The sequence below is a fragment of the Enoplosus armatus genome, chromosome 7 (genome assembly GCF_043641665.1).
Source record: "Enoplosus armatus isolate fEnoArm2 chromosome 7, fEnoArm2.hap1, whole genome shotgun sequence".
In the NCBI taxonomy this organism is placed as follows: Eukaryota; Metazoa; Chordata; class Actinopteri; order Centrarchiformes; family Enoplosidae; genus Enoplosus; species Enoplosus armatus.
The window spans coordinates 14,135,843-14,162,985 of NC_092186.1; the positions used below are offsets into that span (position 1 = coordinate 14,135,843).

The following is a 27,143-nucleotide window of genomic DNA, read 5'->3' on the forward strand; positions in this document are numbered from 1 at the left end:
TGCCTGTTTACTGAGATGTTACTGCCTTTGTCTCCATTTTGTGTATATGGTATACAGTGCAACAGTGTAGACTTTTAATGACATTTTGTGTTGGTTTTGTATATTTCACTTTTACGTTAGCTCAGTTTTGGTTTTCATTATTTGTCTGTGTCTAATCTTGTCTCCAGGTGAATGGGAGAGATGAGGAGCAGCAGGAGAACTGAGGTTAAAAGCTCTGCTCAGCAGCTCACAGATCACAATATTGGCACAGGTGTGTTAAAAAATGCACTTCAATTATGAGTGTTTTTTGTCAAAGTTGGTATATTGTTCCTGCAATCACTTTATTTGAATTCTGAAATCCATAATGTAAATGTTTCATATGGATGGCTTACATAGCTAGAGGTTCTGTATCACCTGTTGTAATGAATTTTATTTTCTTTCTCTTTACAGAGCTGACAACTGCATGGAAAAGTTTGGCTCAGTCCAAAGCTGCTGTGAGTGCACCTGGAACAGTTTTCTGCTGAATGACTTTGTTTGTTTTTCAGCCTTTTAGATAGAATTGCCATTTCATAAAAGTAACGAAATATAGTCTGCAATATCTAATGATGAGGAAGAGGACTCCCTTTGTTCTTCACATAACGAAGGGAGTCTCACATGTGAATTCTCCCCCTGTAGTTGCGGCATATAGAAAATCGTCTAGAGGCAGCACCAGGGACAGGGGTTCTCCTGGACTCTGTCATGGACCCCCCCAAGAAGAAATCCTCCAGGACAGTCCGCTGCAGGGGTGAGTTATTGCAAAACACTTTGCAAATATCATTGTGATTAGTTAAATTCTATTGTAACATTGCTCTCTCTATCACAGATGGACAACAAGCTGATGACCATGGAAGGTCTTCAAAGCGCAGGGGGCGAAGTCAGCAGAGTCCAGAAAAGAGCAGCTCACGCAGCCCACTGAGAAATACCACTCAGGACAGCAATGTCCGCAGAAACAACAGTGTGGAGTTCAGGGAACCGCTGGCCTCCTACAGGTACAAATACTGCACTAAAACACATTCATGAAACATCGATAGCCACTTTTCTCGAGGAACATTGATTTTTGGATAGGAGGGTATGTTGTCAGAGTCAAGACTGGATATCTATGGTTGGTGCTATGGAGTACTGACCAAATTACTTAGGTAATATTCTCTTTTCCCAAATATTCAACAAAAAACAAAACTAAAACTATACCAAAAAGCATAAAGCTTTCATTGAACATGCATACCAAAACAATGTTATTAATATTATTATTTTAAATTACACTAAAATGATACCAATCTAGTCAGTCAGTGTGTTTTCTGTAGAGTGACAACAGAATAAGATGGTGTTTATTCCCCACCTGGCCTGTGATTCTTTTTAATTATTGCATCACCTCACTGTTTTAATTTGGTACATCAGGAGAGCTCTTTCACCTAAATGACAACGCTTTTTACTCTTCAAGACTTCCATATGTTCTTGACACCTTCTGTATAGCTCGTAGCTGACTAGCTGTCAGATACTTCAGTAGCTCAAGGCTCCAGTGTTTGCAATGATACCGCAAAACTGTAAGTTTTGTTTCTAGTATTATCACTCAGTGTAACAGAATTACTGCATTTTAAATGTGAATATGTTGCACATTTATTGTAAATTATATAAATTACACGATTTATTGCTAACAGGTATTTCAAATGAATGATAATGTTGCTCTGTAACTGCAGGATCAGTGTAAAAGGTGATGATTTTCTTTTCATTGTTGAACTAAAGTGATGTCTTGAGTGTCCTTCTATACCCTTTGACCTCCCATAAATGTGCGCTTCTGTACACTCAGTCAGTGGTAAATTAAGAGTAAATCTTGATCCCCTTCCTAATCTCATGTAATCTGGTTTGTGTCCAGAGAGGCCACCCCTCCACCACATCCCTCCTCTCAGCTGGAGGCCCACAGTCTGCAGTCAGTGCCCGGGTCTTCGTACCCATCCTCTCCGCCTCCCTCAGATCCTCTGCTCAGCCAGCTGGTCTACCAGAGAGACACCAGGGAGAAACAGACGGACAGGGACCTGGACAGCACACACTCCTCGGCTCTGGAGAGCACCGAGGTCCGCTACCTCAATGACCAGCCAGCCCTGGTCACCCTGAGGACTGGAAACCAGTCACATCTCACAGGTGTAAGAGTCACTGCAAGGGACGGGGCTGAGGAGGAAAGCACCCCCAAAGCACAACTTGGCATGGATAGCCAAGAGTCAAGCCCATGTCTGGCTCCAACCCCGGGGTCCATACGCCGAGGGGAGAGCACTCCCTCCACCAGCCCTGGTTCAGCTTCCCAGCGGTTGGAGAACCTAAGGCGACATCAGCCTGATGATAAACTGGAGAAGCTCAAAGAGCGTATTCGCAGGCAGAGACAACATCTGGAGGAGGCTGCAGAGAGAGAGAAGTTGCTGGGTTATCTGGAACAGCCCGTTATGGCAGCTGTGGGGAGTAACAATGCTGGTACTAGCACCATGCCCACAGCCAAAATACGGAAAGTAGCAGCTGCACCGCCTGCACCTATATATAAAGGTACCATCAGTGTTGGATGTATCCCAAACTTTAACTTTCTCATTTATTTGGCCTTTTGTTCAATAAGGAGATAATGATATGTGAAGTGATATCTTGAAGTTTTGGTAATGTAGATTTCAGCCATATAGTAGGAAACAGAATGCCACAGCTCACATCTTCTATCCTTTTACTCTCAGGTTTCAACAGCACTGAGACAAAGATCCGGACTCCTGATGGGAAGGTTTGGAAGGAGGAGGAGTTTCATAACCTCAGCAGGGAAATATACAGAGACCTGTCACGACAGTTTGCTGGTAAGCATTGGATACAAACATTTACTTGTCCTTGCTATCATTCCTTATTTATAACATTTTCTTCTATGATCAGTCTGAACTCTGACCGTCATCTGCAAGGAGGACAGTGTACAGTTGGATTGGGGAAAATCTATTTGGATGGGCAACTCAAATAAATTGTATATATGGGAAACACAGAGTTGTATTGATCTGTCAGAGGCACAAACAAATATTGTATCGGCTGTTTTCCATAGAGGGGTGAAGTGTGTCAAGTGTTACATAACACAAAACATGATTTATGCTCATAGTCCTTGATTTAAAGTATCAGAGATTTCTGCCCCCAGGAACAGGGCTTGTTTTTAAGCCAACTGACATATTTTAACTTAATCAAGAAATGTTTGTCACTTTGTGTTGCTTTGTGGTTTATTCTCTGCATGTGCCTTCTGTGTACAGAGAGCACCAGATCCAGGCATCAGCAGCAGAGGGAACAGAGAGCAGACAGGTCCAAAGAGAGGAGGCCTCCCAAACCAGTCAGGAAGGTCCACAGAGCTGCCCCTTCCTCTGACCTAAATGCAAAACCAGGTATAATAATCCTCTTTTATGTGAGAGGGCAAACCCACCCTCTGATTTATTTTTAATTAGTGACAGAATTAAAAATGAAGTTAAGCATGTGGAACAGTCTGGCAGGATTTTATCGTGGGTCCGTGCACGCAGTCCAAAACCAAGAGCCTCAGATGTTGAACTATCCTTGTGCTGAAAAGGTTTTTCTCAACTGGCTTTGTGACTTTGGTGTCTGTGCCCTTTTAAGTCAGCTGTATGTGTATTTTTTTATCTACCTTTATTCCTTTGTTTATTTCTGGATAGGTTTTGTTGTTATTTTACCCTGCATACATGCTCTCTCTGATCAGTTCAGTAATGATTTGGCTGTTATCTTGTCTTAGTCTTAGAAAGCAGTGTTTCAGGCTACAGCATTCAGTGTGTTCTTTCCATCTATTCAGTTGTCCCATACCAGACCTGTTTGTGTTCTAGTACATGAACCAGAGACATTGCTGGCTTCTGAGACTGTGTTAAGACTTTAATCCCTGAAGAAATGTCCAGTATGTGTGACATGCAGTTTATGACCAGCAAGTAGCATACAGACACCCACATAAAAGAATCATAGCCACATGTAAACATGATTGCTGGCGATCTTCATCTCTGTGCCTATATAGAGGTGAACACAAGGAAATGCATTTAGTAGATATATGATTATGCATAGGCATGATTATCCCATTAATGATTCAGTCTCATTGCAAAAACAGTTGAAATACACAGTACAGGACAAAACAGATGAAATCTGGATATCCTGAAAGCTGCCAGTAAAATACAATATGTCTCCCCTGTGTTCTAGCTCCCATTCACTCTGTGCCTGGTGTCTACTTGTGCTTCTTCCAACTTTTGTGTTGTCTCTTAAGTCTGGCTGGTCTCTGTTTCATGCTGGCACAGCACTATAAATAGCCTCTGAAATCTGTGGCCAGGTTCAGTTGGCTCATGCACCCTGTACAAACAGCTGCTCGGTTAGTGGATGTACAACTTCATTACCAGGAACTGCTCTTCAGTAGAATACAGTCATTGTGAAAAGTGCTTTTGAGATTATTCCAAGTGAAGAGACATTGCTGTTTTTGAAATGTAATTTCTGAGCACCACAAATGTATTCCTACTCACACTCATTGTACGTGGCTGGTGGCAGAAAATTGAGCAGCAGAAATTGGCAGGGAAAGCTGTATGAAATAAAAACAAATTTATTTACTGGAGCGTTACTAGGGGTGCCAAAGAAAATATACTTTGGGTAAACTGCAAAACAAAATTGTTATGTTGCATCACCTTTCCCACACAGCAACTTAAGTAACTTCATAAATACACTTAAGACAGTTCTCTGTGTGTATTTATTTTCTAGTGACTCTGTGCGGTGGTGGCATGTATGCATATACGTGCTAACACATGCAGTCATGTTCCATGCGGTCAACATGAACTATATTCAATTGCAATGCTCTTCACTGGCAGCATCTAAGGTATTCATTTTCTGTTTCTCTGCAGTGATAAGTCCTGCATCGTGGCGAGAGGGCCAAAAGCTGGTAAAGATGGTACTTGGTCCAGTTCCCAAGCTGCCCAGGGAGGAGGACCAGTCCTATCCAGCTGATGGACTGAGCAGAACAGGTGGGACCTGGAGAACTATTACCCTTCTATACATGCCACTACACCCCTGTCTTATATTACTATGTTAGCGGACCCAGCTTGCCTATAACAGTCGCATGTAACACAAGACTTGAAGTGACAAGAGTGACAAGGGGGTCACAAGTGACAATAAGTGTAAATGAGGTTTTACACTTGAGTTTCTACCTGCCCCTTCTTTCAGACATCTTGTGTCCTCATTTTAGTTTTATCTGATTTCTCATGTTGCCATGTGTCTTTCACTTTTAGAATTAAACAGATTTCCTCCACTGGGTGCTATTACATGTGAGTTTTTACATGTATTTGGAAGATGTTTAAAACAAATGATCTCTGGTTTGTTATAGAGGTTTTGCTTGTCTGGGACCCACAGTCAGACAGCAGGACTGACAACAGAGCCAGTCAGAATATCAATAAATAAAGAGTCTTTGACTGCCGCTGTGAACACACAACCATAGACTCTGTCTCACACTTTCTCATACTCACACACTATCTGCATCCACCTCTGTCTTTGCTAGCTGCGTCTGTACTGGGTACCACTGACCGGAAGGAATAGAGATTGACTGGCTGTTCTGGTTGGGTGCACAATTAGAAATGGCCTGATTTCCAGAGGTTGCCCCCAGTGCAGGCGGCATGTACTCTAGGGAGTGGCTGAGTGGGGCAGGGAGATGCAATGAGGCTCACTATAGCCATGTTCTGAAAGAAAAAACACTGTCTGGATTAGATACTGTAAAATCTAGATTTTCAATTTGGCCCAGATTAGAGTTGCCGTGGCAAGCCTTCCCCCCAAGCCTCATTTATTATGTTTTCTCTGTCTGGATCTTGTGCTCTAGTGGAGTTTTTTTAAATCTGCTGCAGTCAGTTGTTGTTGCATCTAGTGTTTTTCGAGCTGTGATGAACCCATTTATTACAGATATTGATCATAGATAAACAGGAATACGTCTTATAGGATTGTATAGCCTACTAGTTAAAAATGTAAAGACTGGTCACACATGTGAAAGCAAATTTGACATTTGCAATGTTTCATCAACCTAGTTTCCACTTAAGACTTTTAGCATTGGAGCTACTCAGCAGCATGCACTATGTTAATGTGTGTGTATGTTTGTTTCCATTAAGTTGATTACCAGTTACCAACTGTAACATTTTGCCTTTCTGTAAATGTCCACCAGCTTCCCGTCACCGTTCCAGTTCAGACCCACGCTCAGAATCAAATCCACGGTCTCGCCCTCGCAGCACAGACGGGCCTCGTAGTGGATTTCAGGGACAATCCAAAAGCCACTTCACAACCACATCTACCCCCTCATCTACTGATCGGGACAAAGCCCCAGTGGGTGTAAGCACGGACCTGTTGTCAGCAGACATCCAGGGGATACTTGATGACCTTCAACTGGAGGTCAAAACAGCTGAGAGGGAGGAGAGAGCCCGGCAAAGGTCCCGAGGCGGGAGCAGTGGTAGGAGAGGGAGAGGGGGATCAGGGTCACGAACAAGGACTCCAGTCTCTGTTTGGGGAACTAATATGGCTACAGGTAGCTCCTCAAGAGGCTGCCGCAGCGCCAGCCCCACTACTCACCGACCGGAGACTGCCGACATGGCTGACACAGGGCACAAAAAGCGACATTATGATGCAGATACTGTTCGCCAGTACATTTCCAGGCAACAAGAGGAGAGAAAGAGGCGACAATCAGAAGAGAAGAGGGCACTGAGGGAGGAGGCAGAGAGGAGAAACCAGAGATTGCAGGAGCTCTACAGGAAGCAAAGAGAAGTAGCTAAAACAGTGGCCCTTCCCAGCGAGGCCCCTGTGGCCCCTGTACAAAAGCGACTACAGGAGACCTACAACAAACTGCTGCTGGAGGAGGCCCAGCTGGGCGAGGAGGCCGCACAGACTCAACCTGCTGCTCCTTCTAGTCAAATGGTAGGTACACATGAAGCATTATTCTACCCAATACAGCTTTTATATATAAATAAGGAGACACAGCTAAATTAATTAATGAAATTATTACATATGTAAGAAAAACATTTATGAATTTTTGACGTGTGTTAACGTGTTCTGCCACAGAGACCAATGTACCAGCCCTCAGGAGAGTCGGACAAAGAGAACAAAAGACTAGAGGCGCCACAGAGCCCCTCGAGCAGTGACAGGTCTTTGAATGATCAGCCACCTCCTCCGTTATCCAGGTAACACATAAACTCCCTGAATAACAAACCCCCTACACAGATTTATTGACTCATATAAACAACAAACAACTCTCGGCAGAGTACACAAAATCTGGTATCTTCTGTATATAATGTTTGGGCGATAAATTCTGGGGAATCACCTGACTGTACCAGACAGAGAAACTGTTTGTTCCCAGTCAGTTTGTTTTTATGAACACCCCTTGCAAGTATCCCAGGCGCCTTATTGCTCTGCATTTTAATACAGGATTAAAGAAGAATACTCAAGGGCACTTTTGCAGTCACTGATTCTATTTTCGATTCATGAAAGATCTCAGCTAATTGACTGGAAATAAAGATGAGCGTGTATAATGATTTTACTTGTGAAACAGATATAATAATCATCTTTGTCTGTGTATATTGAGTGATTATAGTTATTCTGATTTGTAGTTTTCCATCCTGTTCATTATGTTCTGTTCCACAGTTATATATCAAGGTGGTGAATGCATTTATTAAAAAAGTCTAGCTGTAAGAAACATTACGATGCAATACACCGGTGTTTCTGCAGGTGAGTGTAGACACAAATGTCAAAGAAATGTTTTTACAGTACTCTGAATACCCAGAATGGCTGTAAATCCTGTCTGTGAACATTCACAATGAAGGTTCTCTTATTTTCTTTCTTCAGTAGCAAGCATGTTGAATACACTTGCGTATGTCTAGTTTTATCATTCAAAGCAAGCTGTTTATGTCTCTTTTTTCTGTCCATTTAACTTCTCCTTTCTTTGGTGTTCTCCCTATTGCAGGAATGATCTGGATGTTGGAGTTGCCTCTTTGCTTCAGCCTGATCGTCTGAGCCCAGCTGTTCGACCCACGACTGGACCCAGCATCAGTGGGCTATCCCCTTTTGGTGACAATCTCCTCTCTCACCTTCTCAGGCTGGAGACTGCAGTGGCAGCTAGTGATATCACTCACACCCAGCGGCCAGCCACAGCACCTTCTAACAGATCGCGCCGCATTGAGGCCCTCAAGGCCACAGCTGCATCCCTCTCCAACCGTATAGAGAGTGAGGCACGGAAGCTTGCTGGGGAGGGGATCAACTACGGTACAACAACTTCAATGGACATGGATACTATTTTGGCTCCTAGGCCCTCTCAAGCTAATCTTGATGATGGATGCTGGGTAGAAACAGCAGCCACAGAAAATAATGATGTGGCGTTGAGGATCCAGAGGATTTTGACAAGCACAGGTCATAGTTCATACAGTGGCACAGCTCTTCCAGGAGCAGGCAATCTGCACGCCCTCAGGGGACAGAAAGAAACAAAGGGCACACACACCAATTTGACCAATCCACAAACAACTGCTGATGTAACAGGGCCCATTGTCAACAGTTATACACATGAAAGGAGGAAGCTAGTCAATGGCTTGGAAAAGGTAGAGAGAATGGATAAAATGGCACAAAGGAGAGGGTATGGATTGATAGAGGAAAAGAGTCAGACAGATCTCCATGACTCAAGTGCCGGTTCCATCAGTGAAGGTCCTCTTCTGAGTGAAGGGAGTTTTTCTGAGGATGAGGCAAGCCCTCCTCACCCCTCCAACAATTGTGTACCTAGACCAGCAGATCGCCTGGAGGCCAGGGACTACTGTGCAGGTCAAAGACGGGATTACCAGCGGTTGTCAGAGTTCCAGAGGGAGGCGGCGAGGTGCTCGGCCCTCAGCTCACCCTTTGCGCAGCATGACGGCAGCAAAGCAGCCTGGGATGAGCTGAACAAAGGAAGCCCTCTAAGTGTTATCAACATTTTCACGAAGAACCTTCATGGCCAAGCCAAAGGTTAGTTCACATATGAGTGTCTTTCTATTAATATGTCAGAGTCAGGTTCTCCATATTAGATGACAACTTCACCAGCGTCAGTGGATTTATGAACAGTTGAGTAGGTCATTTTTATCTTCTTTTAATGTTAATTTTTGTATTTGTGGCCAACAGAGCAAAAAAAAAAAGGAAATGGTGAGAATGTTGTGTTTAGTTAGTATCTACGGGTAAACTTATAATAAAAATGTCACCATATAAAGAATGTTTGTATGGAAAACTGTAGTGGACACGCTAACAACACATATAACATACTGACAGCCAGTCTAAGGCAAGATCATAAATATTTCTTTCCTGTCTGTTCTATCTCCACCCTGTCCTGTAGTGAGTGAGAGGAACTCTCCCTCTGCCCATTCTTTGCACTCTGGAAATGGCCCCGTAGACGCAGCAGTCTATGAAGATGACTTTGTGTCATCACATAGCAGCGGAGCCAGTGGCCAGTTAAAAAGAGGCTCCAATTCTCGCAGGTAAGAGAAACATGGTGAATGTTGTGTTTTCAAAGTGACCACTGGATGGCATTCATGTCACACAAATAGAAAGCTCATGCAGCCCGTTCAGACAGCAATCCCCCCTCTGTATTATTGAGCTCATAGATTATTTTCTTTGCAGACTTGTGAGGAGTGACTGGTACAAACCTCTCAGACAGATTAACTCTGCTGTTTGTTCCATGTTAATTAGACATGTTAATTTTTTGTGCTGTGTTACAGATTCTGAATTTTATTTAAAAGTGATTTGATTATACATCTTTCTCCCCTCTCTTTTAGCGTGAACAGTCATTTTGAGGAGCTGATGAGGAGGTCTCCTTATGAGAATAGCACCGGAGGCATCAATTCCCACCATTCATCCTTTCATTCATCTATTCACTCACCACATCTTTCTTCTGGTTCACCGTCTGGCTCCTCACCTTTCTCCAAGCACTCTGCCAGAAAAAGAGGTGAGGATTGATATTTTTGCATAATTTCGTGGTATGACTCTGAATTTTCAAGATATTTTTTTATTATTAAGAAGGAAATGAAGCAAAGTGTCTCTGTATGGTCAAATGTTGTATTTTAGCAGTTATACATCCTTCTGCTGCACAATATAATTACTCCATTCCTCCGCAGGCATAGCATCAGACCAGAGTGATGCCACGCTGGTGGAAGAGCAGAGGAGCTCCTGTTCGCCTCCCTCAGAGGTTTTATCCTCTGACTCCAGGAAGAGGGACTCAGACAAAAGCTCTGTCCACAGCCAGGCCAAGAGTGTCCACTCTAATGACGTTTCGGGGGAAACTTCTCACCACAGGTAATGATCTAGACAGACTCATTAAAGGGAAAGTTTGTTACTTTTGGTTTAGTCAAATGCCGCAAAAGTCAAAAAAATACTTTACAAGGTTCCACTGAGTGTTTTTCGGTTAAGAGTATCTCTAAGATATCAAATTGAAGAGACTGTGCAGTGGCATCCGAGAGGTGGATGAACGGTGTTTGTAATTACCCACACATCCAGTTGTCTCTGGTATTTCCTTCCTGGTTTTCAGTAACCTTCAGTGCAACACTGTTTTGTGGGAAGAGTGGTGGTGCTATTGGTTTACATTGGGATATTTCTGTGCTGTCCTGGATATGGTAGGTCATAGATGTTTCTTTCAGGGTCACAGCATTGTATTTCCTTATTTCCTGGTGCTTATTTGATTTCACAATGCTTTTGTGATAAATTGAAACCTTTTCTGTTTTCACTGGAAACAGATTCATCTGTTTAAAGTAATATTGAAATTAGCCCATGAAGCCACACTGTTTCCTTCCCAAAGCATTTCCAAGCTAAACTGAAATGGATTTTAAAAGTCTATGTTCACTTAGGGCTGAATGGGATCTCTTCAGCACTGGGTCATCTCAGTTGCTACTGTTCCAACTACTCAGAAACCTCCACTTGGTATATTCTGTAATTACCCAAAGGTTAATTTATCTGGGCATGACTAATTACTAAACTACACTAGTTGAGGCTGCCAGTCTAAACAGTCTTGCAGCTTGCTGTTCTATTGAAAGCCTGAGGGTTTAAGCAGCCATGTAGTGCCCAGCAACAGGAGGAGGCTGCAGTTAGACCCAAGACAGAAAACAGTGGTTATTTTGTTTTGGGGGCCTGCAGAGTCGTTGGGAGGGTCAGCCGGCTTCACCACAGCTTGGGGCTGCTGCCAAAGGAAAGGAGAGAGTTTTTTTGTTCTTTTAATCTCAGTGCCCAGTAGTGACATTTGAGCCATCTAATGGTACTCTAAAGCCCAGGTGGCAGATTCCTGCCACTCTGTGGAGCCTGTGTGTCTTACACGATAAAGGCAAAACATTCAGACAGGATTATGTCCTTCATAGCACCATTTACAAAGCAGGCTGACATTTTACTTTGATGGTGACTTAGTGTTCATTACGATGACAGAAAGAGTCAACAATTATTACTTTATAGACAGCGTATGTAGGTCTCAATGAGTCCTGTAGGCTTTTGGCAGACTGCAATCATATCTATTTCTCTTCATATGACAGCTAACTGGTTTAGCATTGAAATCATGGTAATATTGTTGTATTGTAATATATTAATTGAGACTGATTGTTATCCTTAGAGGAAAAAGGTGCCACTGTCTAATATCCTCAATGGGAAAGTAGAGCGTATCCTGATCTCTTTAAACATCGCCCTTGGCCTCTGATCATCTCTGAGCAGCACAATATATCCATTCATAGTCTGGGCCTCTCACAGCAGGGTTATGCTGCCTCAGTCAGTTCTAGGGTTTGCAGGACCAGGGGCCCCCTCTTTCTTTATCTTTTGGTCAGCCTGCTCCTCTGTTCAAAATGGTCAACCCACTCTGCAAAGCTCTTAACATCCCAGCAATTTGTTGTCTTTCATTTCTTAATATATGAACATATAGAAACATCTTTAGAAGTGGTACATTTACCTCTGATACTCAATCTGAATGCTACAAACGTATCCAGAGGAGATGTTTTCTGGTTTCACAATAGTATTTGGTCTTTCATGAACTACTTAACTGAGCTTTTTTCTTTCTTTCGTTTTCTAAATATATTTCTAGTTTGGGACATGACAGTAAGAAGTCTAAAGCAGCCAGGCCCAAACAGGCTTCTCTTTCTGGCTCTCCAGACCCTGGTTCTCCTCCAGGAGCAGACTCACCCAGCGAGCCTGTGAGAAGTGGTTCTCTGGGGGCAAATAACCCAAACACCACAGCTCGCAGTGGTAGAGCAGAGACCAAGACCACAGGTAAATAAAACTTGTATTATTATAATAAACAACAGATGTTATGTGAAGCAGCACTTTATTAGGAAAAATTGGATAGTATGCACTGCGAGGTTTAAGAAATGAGTGGACCAAGTTTTACCTTTTGTCATCACTATCTCACTATCTATTTGTCATCTCGCTAGTCTAGCTGAAGTCACTGTCACAAAGATCGAAACTTAACTTTTTGGTTTTGGACTCCATAGACTTATTTGTGAATCATGTTATTCTCAAAGTGCACCTCTCTCACCGTATCTGCCCCTCCTTTCTCTCAGGTGAGCTACAATATTCGCCTGCTGTCTTGCAGCAGCGTATGGCAGCAGAGCTCCACTACTTGGAGTCCATCGAGGAGTCGGTCCGACAGCTGGGGGACGTGGAGAGGCTGATGGGCGTATCTATGGCTCAGCAGGAGAGCGTGTCGTTGGCCCAGATGCTCAAGGTGAAGAAGGGTTTTTTTTTTGCTGAGAGTAACAAGTATGTGTAGATTAGGACTACGAAGGAGCTCTGCTGTGTCTCAAATGTTTACATATCAGAGGTTGTATTATTGTATTGTGTATAAATTTTAATTACATGCTGATGCCACACAGTGATGATTTTGTGTAAAGCTTAATATTTTGATGGTTGTAAGACAGAACACACTCTAAGCTGTGCTTTTATTCAGAATTGTGGTATAAGTTACAACGTCTGTACTTGACATAATGTACCATACAAATGTTAATTACACAATGTTAAGTAATTCCCAATAACTGTACTTATTAGGAACTTAAATTGATTATTGATGCTGCATAACATTTACATGATAAATACTTTAAAGAGCTTTTTTGGCCTCCATAAAGTTCAGTGACGTACTACCTCACTAATGTCTGTATTGATGCACTGTTTTGACTTGCTCTGTGAACACCTGCAGGCCAAGCAGCAGCGCCATGAGCGTGACCTCTATGAGCTGAAGATCAAGGCTGAAAGGGAAGCCCTGGAGACACAGCTACAGCTGGAGGAAAACCGGCAGAGGGTGGCCAGGGTACAACTACACACACACACACACATACACAGTTCATCAATTAGTTCACTAACTCATCAACAATATATGTGTGCATTTGTAGATGATATATTTAGTGTAAGCTTCCTTGAATTCTAAGGTATGAGTGCTTTTATTCTTATGTGTGTATGATGTCCATGCTTGATTTTGTTCAGGCTCACATACAACTGCAGGAAAGCTTGGCAGGAACTCAAAAAGAGACTTTGGAGGGCCTCCAGGAGGCAACTACGAAGATGATGAGTCAACAGGCTGAGGCAGCACGGTACACAGCAGACACTGCCCGACACATCAAGGAGGTTAGCCATCACTGCCTTCCCCCTCTGCCTGGAAAACAGCCTGTGTCTTCATTTTGTAACAAAAGCAGATTGATTGTCGAGTTTGAGTAAAGAAATGATAAGAAAACGTAATATCCAGTGTAAGACTCAAATATTTGATCTGTATGTTGTGTTCTTGTCTGTCAGATGACAGAATTGGCACGGTCGCAGATAGCAGGAGCTCTGGTTGTCCCCCCTGTTGATACTGATTCCTCTATGTTGGATGAGCGGGAAGAACAGCAGAGCTCCTATTCAAAGCAGCGACAGGACAAAATTGACTCTGACAGGTAAGCAAAAAGCACCTTTTGTGAAAGACCTGGTTTTTATCATTTACACTGCTGTGAATGGTTTTTAACATCTCTAAACTCCACTTGTGTTGTGAGTTAAATTTATGACAGGAATTCAGAATGGACTAAATCATATTACTTGTTGGAGATTATGCATTGCTACCTACAAAGAGGCCTTCTGTCATCAGTTGAAGCATTATAAACATTTACCACTGAGGGATAAATTTAGTATGTCCTAAATGTTTGTTAAATCCTTTCTGCATCCTCTCGTACAGCTTCCAAAGTGAGGTGTCAAGCAGAAGGAACAGGCTAGATAAACCCCTGTCTTCACTGAACAGCCTTAGTCACTCTGACTCTCCATCCTTCAGAAGACCCAACCTCAGGTACCATTCAGGCCTCTCATGTAGCACTAATTTCACTCCATTAGATATGGGGAAGAGAAATCTAAAGAGACACTATATCTGTCATTTTCCATTTTTCCTCAGTGGAGCAGACTCAAGCAGCCACCATAGCCCGTCCCAAGTCTCCTCAGACCAGAGAGAACACACAGAACGTACGAAAAAAGACGCAGTAGAGGGGAAATGGAGGAAGGGGGGAGCTGAAGGGAGGACACAGAGGGAGGCAAGCAGCAGCTCCATAGAGGAAGTTCTTACAGCAGCAAATGACTCCCTCTGCAGTGACAGCATCCCCTCTGTAGTGGAGGAGAAAGGTATCAGAGCACGTCTCTTAGTTTAAAAGTTACTTTTTTGTGTGTGCACACACCTATTTTCCTATTAATTCAACTTTCCAAACTGTCACCACCTCTGTTAGAGAACATGTGAAAACCTTACTGCCATCATTTAATCTGTACTAGAGCCACACATATGGCACCTAAAAATTGCCAAGAAAGTGGATATAGTTGAGAATTTATAGCGTACAGTGAGCTTCTCTTATTTTTGGCCCTCCAGGAGACAGTACGTCGGTGGCAACAGAGTACTCTCTCAAGTTTGATGAGTCCATGACCGAGGATGAGATAGAAGAGCGCTCCTTCCGCTCTCTGCTGCCATCTGAGGCCCACCGCCGTGGAACTAAGGACAAGTCCCGCCACCATGAGGAATCAGAGGATGATGGAGCCAATCACAACACGACATTGGTTTCTGGGGCACACAATATCTTAAAGGTGAGAGGGTAGTGTAGTCACACAAATGTTGGACAACTGGTTGACAATGGAAGGTGGGTGTGATTACTGACAGTACGTATTTGTATTTGTCCCCTAAAAAGTCCCTCCTTTTGTCCTCTCATCAAATTATTTCTTCACTTTACTTCTCCTGTGTTTCTTTAATCTCCTTTCCTTTTAATTTGTCTCTTGCTGTGGATCTTTTCTCTCATCCCAATATAATCTCAACCTTTTCACCTTTTATTCTCCTGCAGTCTCAGGATGCAAACATGGCCTTCTCTGGTGGACAGGACAGCTTTTCCCAGTTCACCATGGACATGGTGCGTCAGTACATGAAGGACGAAGAGGTAAGACTGCAGCACCAGAGCTCTCTGCTGCGTCTTCGCCAGAAAGCTGTCAAAGAGAAGACCAGAACTGAGCTTGCCTGGCTAGAGCACCAGAAACAGAGACTGAGGGACAAAGGAGAGGATGACAAAATGCCACCCATCAGAAAGAAGCAGAGGGGCCTTCTGATGAAACTACAACAGGAGCAGGTATGTGGGGGCGAAAACACAATGACATTAAATGAAAATTGAGCTTTGGGGTATACTGTGATGTTAACATTACTTACTAACTAACCAACTTTTTTTCCTGCTTATGTTCCCAGGCTGAGATCAAGCGACTTCAGGAGGCCAACAAAGCAGCCAGGAAGGAAAGGCAGCTGTTGCTGATGCAACAGGAGGAGATTGAGCGGATGAGAAACTCTACACTCAGACTGAAGGAGCGTCTCAAGTATGCTGGGGGTGAAGCACCTTCTGTAAGTAGTGCAACAGTCACTAATCACCATCACAGCCTATACGGAGGAACTGATAGATTTAAGGGGTTTCATTTCAGTATTGAATCTTAATGGAATCAAGAAAGAAAACTTATTAACAACATGCTGCCATGTTCATTTTAAACTTTTTTTTTATTGGCTTTACTAATGCTTGGCCTGTCTGCATGTCCATTCATCCATCCTCCAGGAGACTCCTGTGTCAGAGACCCCTGTATCTGAGGCAGCCTCCCCCAACATGAGACATGCTGAGGATATCCGCAGCCCCTCTCCCTCACTCTCCATCTCTGGAAGTGAGACTAGCAGCATCATGCAGAAGCTCAAGAAGATGCGCTCTCACATGGATGAGAAGTAAAGACTTTCATTTAATTTTTCATGTGTGAATAGGTTTCTCCCTTATCTGTGTTTAACAGCGCTTACTGTTGGTGTGTCCTGCTGTCATTTCCCTTGAGGTCCCTTTTGTGCCTGTAAAAATATTTTCCCGAAACGGTAGGGAGGCTGATCTGTTAACACTGACACTGATGTTGTTTTTTTTGCGTAACACCACTGCACAGTTTACACTTAGCCTCAAGTAGGGCTTTGCATTAAGTGGTGAGCTGTGCTGTTTGCGGGGTCTTTTTCTTTTTCATTCATTCTACCATGACAAGTCACAAAAGTCATAAATCTTCTAATTCTATACATAGGGTCTTTACCTCAACTAGCAACTAACCTAATCAGTGCACGCTTTTGCTGTATAAAATGCTGTGGATATGTGTATGTGTGGATGTGAAGATAAGCATGCTCCATGTTGTCCTCCCTCTGAACTAGACAAGAATACACATTCTCTGCTACAATACCTCCCTTAACTCCAGATTTGTACAATTTATAACAGTACTTTGCTGGAGGATCTGTACTAAGAGAATATCAGACAATATTCAACTTAAATGATTGTAACACTATGTAATCTTAATACTGAAACATTCAATTACAGAGGTATAATTATTTTCCAGAAAAGGATAATTTTTATTACACCCACTTCCTTTTTGTGTTGACTTGTGCTCGGAGTTCCTGTAGGTCCTCCAAGGTTTTAGATTTGGCTAACAAGCTTTGGTCAGGTGATTGTAGAGCCTCTCGTGACTGGGTCACTCCAACAAGTGGGTTAATTGTTCTGGGGTTTAGGATTTATAACTTGGCTATAAATCACAACTTTGCTTGTGTTCCTATTAATTTTAATACATTATGAAGTTCAAAATCAAATCAATTAGGTTTAGTTCACAGCAAAATATAGCCTAATGATTAAGAGGATCCTAACAAAGACATAAAATTGTTACATATTTGCGTCTGATCATGCATTTAGTGGCTGGCTTGCTTGCAATGATCCTATTGAACTATTGTCTCTTCTCTTCCCTCTGTCTCTCCATTACCGCTGTCCTGCTGTTGATCATAGCCAAAGCAAATGTATACAATATATTCTGCTTGATATAACACACTAACAAAGTTGTAATCACTTCATCTAAGTCTGTGACTGTTACCTCACGCCATTTGTTTAAGAATCAGGTTTACTGATGAATCACTTAACCGCCTCCCGAAGCAGGTTAGGAAGTGATCATACCCGCAACCAACCCCCCAGCCTTGATGCCCACATGCTAGTTTAAATGTTCATGTTCTCCCAAAACATAGTCATTTAAAAGTAACCATTTTCTAACAGAAACCTGACAGACTGACACCTTGGGTGCAGTAAAACCACATTTGCTCATATCGCTCTTCTCTCTCCCTTTCTCTCTACTTGTCTTTTCTCTCTGTTTCTTGTGTTTTCAATGTTTTTCCTCCTCTTACATTGTGTGTGTGTGTTTTGTTTGTGTCCATACCCATGTTTGTGTGACTATTTTGACTTTGTCTGTTGCGTGCTTGTGTGTTGTAGACACTGTTCTCCTGTCCACTACTTCTTCTCTGTGTTCACGGCCCACCACTGGGCCTCCCTCAGTGTCTGTCTTCCCAACCTCCACCCTAAATTCCAGCTCTTTATCTACAACCAGTTGGTCAGGTACTGTACAGTGCTCTCTACATCTTCCCCAGCACCCCCACCTAGCCCCTGCCCTGCCTCACCCCATGGAACATGCTTGTGTTCATCCACTGGCACTGGGACCTTGTAGGGGTGGGAAGGTGAATGATGAGTGATTGGACATGTTGGTTTGTTTGGGACTTTTTTCCATGACGGAATTTGTGGGGGAAGAAGTTTGAGTGAAATCTCGAAGAGTGCCCAAGGAAAGCTGCCTCGCTGAAATAAGCTAACCTTTTGACAACTTCACTTTAAATATAATCAAATTTTTATGCCAGTTTTCAAGATTTGCGTTGTCAGTCAGTCTGAATTTCAGAATCAGAAATACTTTATTGATCCCTGGGGGGAAATTGTACAATTTATTGCCATCATTGTGAGCAGTAAAGCACACTGGTTGTAGAAAGATTAAAAAAAATACAAATAAAAAACAAAAAGACTAAGTGGTTACATTGAGAATATTAGAGGTTTGTGAAGGTTAAAGGTTATGTTTATTTTAATAGGAGCCTTCCTTGTTGAATGGGAATCTCAGACTCAACGCTGGGATTTCTCTGATTTACGTGGTGTTTAATTTGTGACTCCCCTCTTTCTTTCTTGCCTCTTGAATGAGTGATGCAGTGCATCTCTATTCAATGTCCTTCATATTGTGGCTGCTGGCTGGTTAGCTCCAGCCCAGTCACTGACACAAAATATTTTGAGATTAAACCACACTATGACGTGGAAGTAAAGGACTTTTTCAGAGAACAGACCAGAGATAGAGTGGTCTATCTCTATAATGAGCCCAGTAAATCTTAACTTGCCCTCTTTATTAGGTAACTGTTGCATAGGATGGCATAATAAGTACAGATGGCTGTTGGCTATAATAGAGTTTGGGAAGGCACTAAAAGAATCCCCCAGTCTGGTTCTTCAGTATCTGGCCTGTCATCAGTTTACATTAGGTAAAGGGAAAGGCCTGTAAATTTGATCAAGGCTAAATAATACTGCACTGTAATGGCACACATAGCTGTGGGAGACCACGTTACACAACAGCTGTCCCTGACTGCACTTTATGTTGATAGGCATCTGCAGAGATATGTGTAAGAACCAGTGTAAGTTGGATTTTAGAATTACAAATTCTGTTGGCTTTGCAAGACAACATCACCCTTGGGTTTACATCTAGTTATCCTTATTGGTCAGGAGAGTACAGTAAATGGAAGAGGTCATACGAAATCAAGATATACTCACACAGATGTAACTGCCTATGCTTAGGTTTTTTCTATCTCCTGTAACTGCTACATGTTTGAGGTGTGTGTGACTGCATCCAATCAGCGTTCAACCCTTGGGTTTCAGTCTGATGCATGACTCTGACATCTTCACTGTTAATTTCCTGCTCTTCTTTTCTCCTGAGTGACATGTCATCACTTTATGCTTGTTTATTTGATGGGTGCTTGTACACGTCTTTATTTGGATGATTATTCCAGGGAAAGAAAGTAAAGCATGTATTGGGTGTGTATGTGTGTGTTTGCTTCTCTGACTGTTGGACAGGAGGTTTGAGGTGAGTTTGCAGTGATAACTGGACGCCCAGGTGATTTGAGTCTGCTTGCTTCTGCGATATGTTGTTTAACTTCCCTTATGCTAAATTTCTGTGTACTGTTCTCTTTTCTCCCTCATCACTGCCACCTTACCTTATCCCTCAACACCCACCTTCTTCTTGTCTCTTCCCTCATTTTACAATTTCCTCACCTTTCTTCTTATCATCATCTTCAATCTCTTCCTCATCTCCATTCTTTTTTCCCTTCATTCTGACCACCCCCTTCCCCAGGTTCCTGACAAAGCGGGAGCAGCAGCTGATGCAGAGGCGTCACCATGCTGAGGAGTTGCTGCAGTGGAAACAGCGGCTGGACCAGGAGGAGGCAGAGGTCCATAGGATGGAAAAGGAGGCCCTGGCTGTGTGGGACAGAAAAACACCTCAAGACATGGCAGAGAGTCAGAAAAGGGAGATCTCAGACATTAGCCCCAGCCCCAGTCACCATCAGAACTCAGAGCCCAGAACTGACAGTGAGAAAGGTGAAGCAACAGGATCATAGCTGGTTTTTGCCAGGTTTAAAGTCAAAACCAAAATGGAACCAAATTGAAATATAGGACATATCTTACAGTTTAGGACTACAGTCAAAATCAATCTGGACAAATAAAGATGACTTCATGTTAATCTGTTTTACATGTTTGCAGAGTATATGAGTGAGGGCAACTGTTCTGCAGCGACACCTGAATCCAGCATACATACAGAGGGACTGGGGTCCCAGCAACCAGGAAGCCCATCTTCAATACAACCTGCATCAATCCCTGAAACACCTTTGGCCTCGGTCCACAGCAGCCCTGCGAATTACACCCAGGAGTTCACTTCAGCTTCCCAATCACCTATCTGCCAAGTACGCATAAATGTGGTTTTCTTTCCTTGTTGTAATTCAGTGTTTTGTCCCATCTCTTTGATGGTAACTGAGATAATTTTGAGCGTAAATATAACTACTCCAAAGCTTTATGTTGTGTGAGGGATATGCAAGGGGGTAACTCGTTGGTTGGTCTATTGTACACGTAAAATATTAATCCAGGCATACCTCTATCAGTCCATCTGACTGTGTTGTTCTATCCTGAAGTAATATTCCTGTCTCTTCTCCTCCTCCTCCTCCTCCTCCTGTTTAGTCTCTCCAGTCTTCATTCAAAGGCAGCCACAGCCCGGCTGCCTCTCCTTCAGATGGCAGCAGCAAAACCAAGATGCAGCTTCGCTCCTCCCCCCGGACCGCCAACCAGGCCCGCACTCAGCCAACTGACTACCCCATGGCCACGCAGACCGGTGAGTTACCCAGTGACTCAACACACATACACTGAATATGTAACATTTTTGGAGTGTTTAATAGTTCCCGGTAGTTCTCAGAAAAGGTAGAAGGGGGAAAGCAGAGAAGGGTGGACATGATGCAGCTATATTGCTGGCACTGTGTTGTCAGGCATAATGCGATGCTGCCAGGAATACATTATGCAAGCACTTCCTTGATACCTAACCTGCTTAGCTGTGTGATTGAAGGAGAAAACACTTTCCTTTGCACTTAGTTATCGTACAAGACTTTTCTGCTGGCCTAGTATTGTAGCTTCAGGCCACTGTTTAAATCTTTAATCCTTTTTAATACTGTGTGTTCATTGCGTACAAGCCAAAGGAACATGTACAAAAATGAACCTGATACATTCTTGGTAAAGAAAATGTACACTAATCTCCAAAGACTTTGAGTTCGAGTGGGCACAAAGTTGGATTACCCTTTGCTAATCAGCGGTCTGGCACTGGTTTCACATTCTAACTGTGATTTATCATCTACATTTGCCTTCAGAACCCATTTCAGACCAGAGTGACATAGAGAGCCGTATCAAGGCCCTGAAGGAAGAACTCAGAAAACGAAAGTTTATGGCCTACCAGCTGAAGAAAGAGCAGAAGAAGAGGCACAAGGAGCGCCTGAAGGCACAGGAGGCCAGCCTACTGAAGCAGCTGGAGGTAAATGTGTGTGGGTTTGTGTGTTTGTGCATTTGTCATCTACTGTATAAGCAGATTTCATCATATCTTAACTGTTATTCTCCTGTTCTCCTTTCAGAGCTATGACAACTTCATCGAGAAAACTAAGGCAGAACTGAACAAGGAGCCAGACTCAACACCTGATACAAAGTCCCAGACCAAAGATTCCACCTCAATCGCACAGCAGTCCAGTATTAAACCACCTGCTCTCAGGTACCAAAAACGGCTGTAAACATGACACTCTGGTGCCAACATATCTTATACTGTAATATGAGTAAGAAAAGATAGGTGTTCAATTAAAAGCAAATACCTCTTTCTCAGGTCTGAAACCAGCAAAATCTCTGACTCTGAAAGGACACGAATTGATGCTTCATTAGATCACAGTAAGTGATATAACTAATAAACATTACATACAGTATTCATTGAAAAAATGTGTTTTGACATAGATATTCCAATAATAATGTGACCCATTCCTATTATGACAGATGCCGTTCCTCAACCAGATCATAGTAGATCAACTTCAGTGCCTGAAGAATTATCTGATGAAGACCCACCAACAGTCACTCCAACCCCAGTATATGGCAGCCCAGAGTGTCCAACCTCAGGACAGAGGAGCCACCTGTCCACAGAGGGTCTTATAAGACCTTCCTCTAAAGAAGCCCAGGCACAGGTGATTGAGTCTGGGGATGAGAACATTGTGTCTTATCAAAGATCTGACATTCAGGGAGAGCTGGAGGTGGAAGTAAGATCCAAGTTTGAGGATCAAGGTTCTGAATGTCTTCTCAAACTGGAAAAGGAAGACCGACTTGACTCCCTGGAGAAGCTGTTTACATCCAAACAATCCTCTTCCATGAGTGAAGAACATCAACATTCTCCATCTGTTAGCCTAGAACAAGATAAACAAATAAAGACAAGGGAAACATCTGAAGCTGAGGAAGATGAAAAATCTAATATCATCGCCTCTAGTAAGTCACATTCAGCTGCAGTGGACCTCAAAATCTCACCGCATCCAAGCTACAGCCCTTCATCCAGTGACCATTCCTGCTCCCCTGACTCGGTTGCCTTCTCTTCAAAGAGGGAGGCACCCATAAAGGATGTTGAGGTGTCTTCTCCCATAGCGGATGGCTATCATGATGACTTTGAGTCTTCAGTGGAGTCTTCACCCAGGGAGGAGCACCATAGTTACAAGCCTGCCTCTCAAATCTCAGTTTCCCCTACTGAGATCAAGGGCTTGAGAAAGGACTACCCTAGCAGAGCCACACCGTATGACAGCCAGGATGATGAGGTAGAGGAGGAAATAGCTGAAGAACTGAGTCACCATTCAGGGGGTAGTGGAGCTAGCCACCAATCTGGAAGACTGCTAGATCTTCATAACCAGACAGAAGACTCCAAACAAAGTGAGGACATTGTTAATTCCAACCACTCACTATCCATCTCTCCTCTGCAGACCCCTCTCTCTCCTGTTATAGATGAAATGCCAAGTTTTAACATTGGAGATCGGGTTCTCGTCGGCGGTGTTCAGCCCGGCACTCTGAGATTCAAAGGTCCAACCAGCTTTGCCAATGGCTTCTGGGCCGGTGTGGAGTTAGATAAGTCTGAGGGCAGCAACAACGGCACTTATGATGAGGTGGTATACTTTGAGTGTGATGAGAGCCACGGTATCTTTGCTCCTCCAGACAAGATCACACACCTGCCAGACAAGTTTGAGATCTACACAGACACAACAGAGGATGAGGACTCATTCTTTGACGAACTGTCAGATAAAGGTGGGGATAAACGTAAAACAGATGAGAACACATCCCAAAAACAAGGAAATCTGAAAAATGAACAAACATCTCGTGAGGTCTATGGGTCTGGAGATAAAACAGTTGCAGATGAGTCTGTTAACAAGAGCCAGTCCCAACTGAAGGCCGGATCCCACCCTAATTTTCCGCATTACAACGAATCCAAGCATCCCATTTCTAATGGCAACACTATGGACATCATTTTGAATTTTGAAGATGCACCAACCACCCTCCTCATCTCTGACATGGACAAGATGGGCCTAGAGAAGCAGAGTCGGAAGGAGATAACTACCCTTGTTGAGAGAGAAGACGTGGACACACAACACCAGTTTACTCCTGCGGATCTTTCCACAGATATCAGGGATGATGAGGGAGAACAGAAGGACAATGACTTAGTGGACACATTTACAGACAAGCTCCTCAACAACTTTGTGAAAGACACTGTGACGCAGTTTGCTGAGATTAAAAAGGCTAAAGAGCAGAAGATAGAAGCTGCCAACCAGATAAACAGGGACCTGTTTGGTGAAAATGTTGAAGAAGAACAATGGTTCTCCTCAGTGGAACAAAAAGATGGTCTACCTTTCTTCCTACCTGCAGAAAAAGAGGAGCTGTCTTCTCCAGAGCTGTGTAACCGACCAGTGAGTGTATATTTATGATTCTTTAGTAACCTGAAAAAAATAACAATATTTTGTCCCCACGTGTTTTGTAATGTGAAAGACGTAGGACTCAAAAGGTCATCAGTGAGCAAAAACCTTTAAAGTGTGATAGTGCTGTACATGATTGAACTGTGGAATTTTCATTGTATAACACCAGCAATGACATTATCAAGTAACTGACAAACAATACTTGTTGATTTGCCCTGGAGAACTTGTTTTAGGTGTGTGTGCAGCCAAAGTCCAACTTTATGTTGACAGACTTGATTGAATTTTGGGCTCTTTGCTGAAAACCTTTTGTGTCTGAAACATCAGTAAGAATACTATTAGATCAAAAGTGTAAAAACATGATTCATAATGGGACTGCCATGGTGCGGTTAGATATTCATATTTATGGCAGGTTCTAATCTTAAACTGGAAGCAAGCATGAAATTCACCTTTTCCTGTATTTCTTTCACAACAGGAGAGTCCAGTGTTGGGGGCCAGCGGTCAAGAGGAGCTCGCCAAGCGACTAGCGGAGTTGGAACTGAGCCGTGAACTCCTAGATGAGATAGGTGACGATCAGGACTGGTTTGATGAGGACTTTGGCCTCAGCTCCCGCAGAGAACAGCAGAGACTCAAACAGAAACAGATAGAAGAAGAGGAAGAGGAGAGGCTGGGGAGGTCTGAGTCATCAGCTGGAGCAGCCCTGGGGGGGCTGGTCTCATCACCTGGTGGGGAACAGCAGGTTAAGACTCCACCTAGACCTGAGCTACCTCTCCCAATGCCCCCCAAACTACCTGAGCAGCCTGCCATGGTGGTGCCCCACTCAGCCACAGAGGTGGAGAAGATGGTCCATGCTGCCACTCAGGAGATCTGGGAGAGCTGTGGCCTGGGGAAGGAGGGAGCACTGACCCTTGCACATCTGTCAAACCCCACACCTTCACAAAAGTATCTGGGTAAAGAGGCCAGCAGCCAGGACCAGGAGGCCCTCTGTATCTGCAGCTACAGAAAGGTGAAAAGGAGAACTTTCAAAACATCAAAAGTCAATATAACACAGATAACCATACAGATAGCCCAGAGAAAAATGTTATGCATGTGTATTGTAAAACCACAATACAAGGAAGACAAGCATCCTTGACTTCCTTTTCATCCCCAACCATGCTGCTGACAATCGGCACACCCCTGTCCTGCTTCAGTAGTACTAAGCCTACAGCAGCTGGACTTGCATTTTGCCTCCATAATTATATCTTGAAGACAGCACTTATGCTGAGTGAGTTCACTGAGGTTAAATGCCAGGCGAGTTCCCATTATTCAGCAGATTCCTCTTGGATTAGCATCTAAACATTTTCAAGACTACACAGCTATTTCCGTTGCCTTTGACCTTGGACTCTTGCCTCAATTGGTCAGATGCTTTTTCCTTTGAATGCAAATACTAGAGCTGTTGAGCAGTAACTATTGCTGACATTTTGACATGTTATCTCACTCATTTATGTTCACCTAACATGGGATTACTCAGCCTGAGAGACGTATCTGCTGCAGCTTTAAGCTCAGCTTTATTTAATATTACATATTAAGCACTCACATTTTATCACTCTCTGTCATTCCCTAGGCTGTGTATGACCTGACATGGGAGATACTTCAGGAGATCTATGCTGAGGACCCCAACGCTGATCAGCCTCAGTGGATCAAACCACGTCGGCTCAAGTCCTCCTCCTTCCATAGAGTAAAGACACCAGGAGATATCACAAAAGTCCAGGTACAGGACTGCAAGACAATCAAAGTGACTGGAAGTATAAAATAACTTCACAATGTGACTTTGTTAATTCACTTTTGTTATCAGCAAATTTTATGGCTATAGTTGTGTAAAGTTCTTTACAGTCACAGAAATTCAAATGCAGTGTACACTCATGATATGGTATTTTTTTGTGTATATGTGTTTACCAGGAATTCATCACAGCAGAAGTACTGAAAATGTACAGTCTGACAAAAGATCAGAGCCAGAAGACTGACTGGCAGAAGATGCTCAAATTTGGCAGAAAGAAGCGGGACAGAGTCGATCACATACTGGTAGGTCACAGAATCAAATGTGTGGGGTTTCTTAATACACGATTTTTAAGTGCTGCATCAGGGATCACATTTTTCTGTCACCAGGATCATCTACTATATAGTGGGCGTTTGTAACCCACTTGTTCAAGATCACTATCATGTATTGCTTGTATAGTTTTTGCTCAGTTAGATACAAACAAATTGCATTTGTACTTCTGTTTCAATTTGAAAGTCCTGTGTGACCTGATTTGGGTTTTTTCCTTTTGGATAATATTAGAACCAATTTGTTTATTTCCTCTAGATTGCAACAGCATTTTATAAAATGTTCATATGAGATAGAAATTTATCTGGCTAAAACATCTATTAGGAGTATAGCCTACATATAGTTCCACATACATACCACAGTGAGTTTGCAGATCCTATTCGATTCTACTTAACAATTAACAAAGCAGAAAAATAGACTAATGCAAGAGCAACAGTATGTTACAGGAACTGATTATAGAACGGTTACCCAGCCCTGAAATTGTGATTTGCAAGGTCATTTTTGCATAGAAGTTCCACTTAACTCACCGCTATATGAACAACTGATTTTAGTCACTGTGCGACAGGAGTTGACCCTGTTTGTTTCTCAGGTTCAGGAACTCCATGAGGAGGAGGCCCAGTGGGTCAACTATGACGAGGACGAGCTGTTTGTCAAGATGCAGCTGGCAGACAGCATCTTCGATGCTTTGCTGAAGGACACTGCAAACGTTCTGACACAAATCTATGACAAGAGGGCCAAAAGAGACCCCCTCTCCTGACAGCTTTCCTGCTTAGATTTTAAACTACAACCTCTAGCTCAATCCCAGTCTTTCCTCACCCCAGTGAACTCCAGCCAACCTACTGCTGCTCAGTCTTCCACCAGCTGATGTGCCAACAGCAACCCTCAGATGCCTTGGGTCCCAGCATTACCTCTCAGCTAAACAACTCCTACTTATTTCTATGACATTAATTTGCTGAATTAGCTTCAGCTAACTGTAGTCGTTATAATAATTTGTTCTACACACAGAACGCCTCTTTGAGCAATCCAGCTTTCTTAAACCTTAACACCATCTAGTCTCAGTTCTCACCTCCTGGACTGGTCCTTTTGTAAATGCCAGTTGCAGAATGAGTCGATGTTTTGATAGGATGGACTGTGCCATTTGTTAGCATTTAAAGTCCAGTGATGCTGCTAAGTTGATTTCCA

General features: G+C 43.1%; 1 protein-coding gene across 1 annotated transcript; it reads left to right on the forward strand.

The window, feature by feature from the left end:
• Positions 1-171: 171 nt before the first annotated feature.
• cep350 (centrosomal protein 350) lies at positions 172-27,143 on the forward strand. Its single transcript, XM_070909033.1, has 37 exons — positions 172-250; positions 430-473; positions 655-763; positions 842-1,007; positions 1,889-2,547; positions 2,724-2,837; positions 3,270-3,398; positions 4,893-5,012; positions 6,194-6,936; positions 7,081-7,199; positions 7,979-9,003; positions 9,365-9,506; positions 9,804-9,973; positions 10,143-10,320; positions 12,080-12,264; positions 12,555-12,718; positions 13,187-13,297; positions 13,471-13,611; positions 13,777-13,916; positions 14,192-14,299; positions 14,402-14,625; positions 14,864-15,075; positions 15,327-15,605; positions 15,719-15,868; positions 16,074-16,234; positions 17,784-17,906; positions 19,720-19,964; positions 20,127-20,326; positions 20,598-20,748; positions 21,275-21,435; positions 21,533-21,666; positions 21,775-21,836; positions 21,939-23,875; positions 24,354-24,884; positions 25,482-25,628; positions 25,817-25,939; positions 26,551-27,143. The coding sequence occupies exons 1-37, from the start codon at positions 172-174 to the stop codon at positions 26,716-26,718; spliced, it is 9,654 nt and encodes a 3,217-aa protein (XP_070765134.1). The 3' UTR covers positions 26,719-27,143.

Bases quoted from the DNA above. Each gene is read 5' to 3' on its own strand.
- cep350 (XM_070909033.1), top strand. From the start codon at position 172: ATGGGAGAGATGAGGAGCAGCAGGAGAACTGAGGTTAAAAGCTCTGCT. The intron at 2,548-2,723 runs GTACCATCAGTG...TTTTACTCTCAG, and splicing joins GCCTGCACCTATATATAAAG to GTTTCAACAGCACTGAGACA. The intron at 14,300-14,401 runs GTACCATTCAGG...ATTTTTCCTCAG, and splicing joins TTCAGAAGACCCAACCTCAG to TGGAGCAGACTCAAGCAGCC.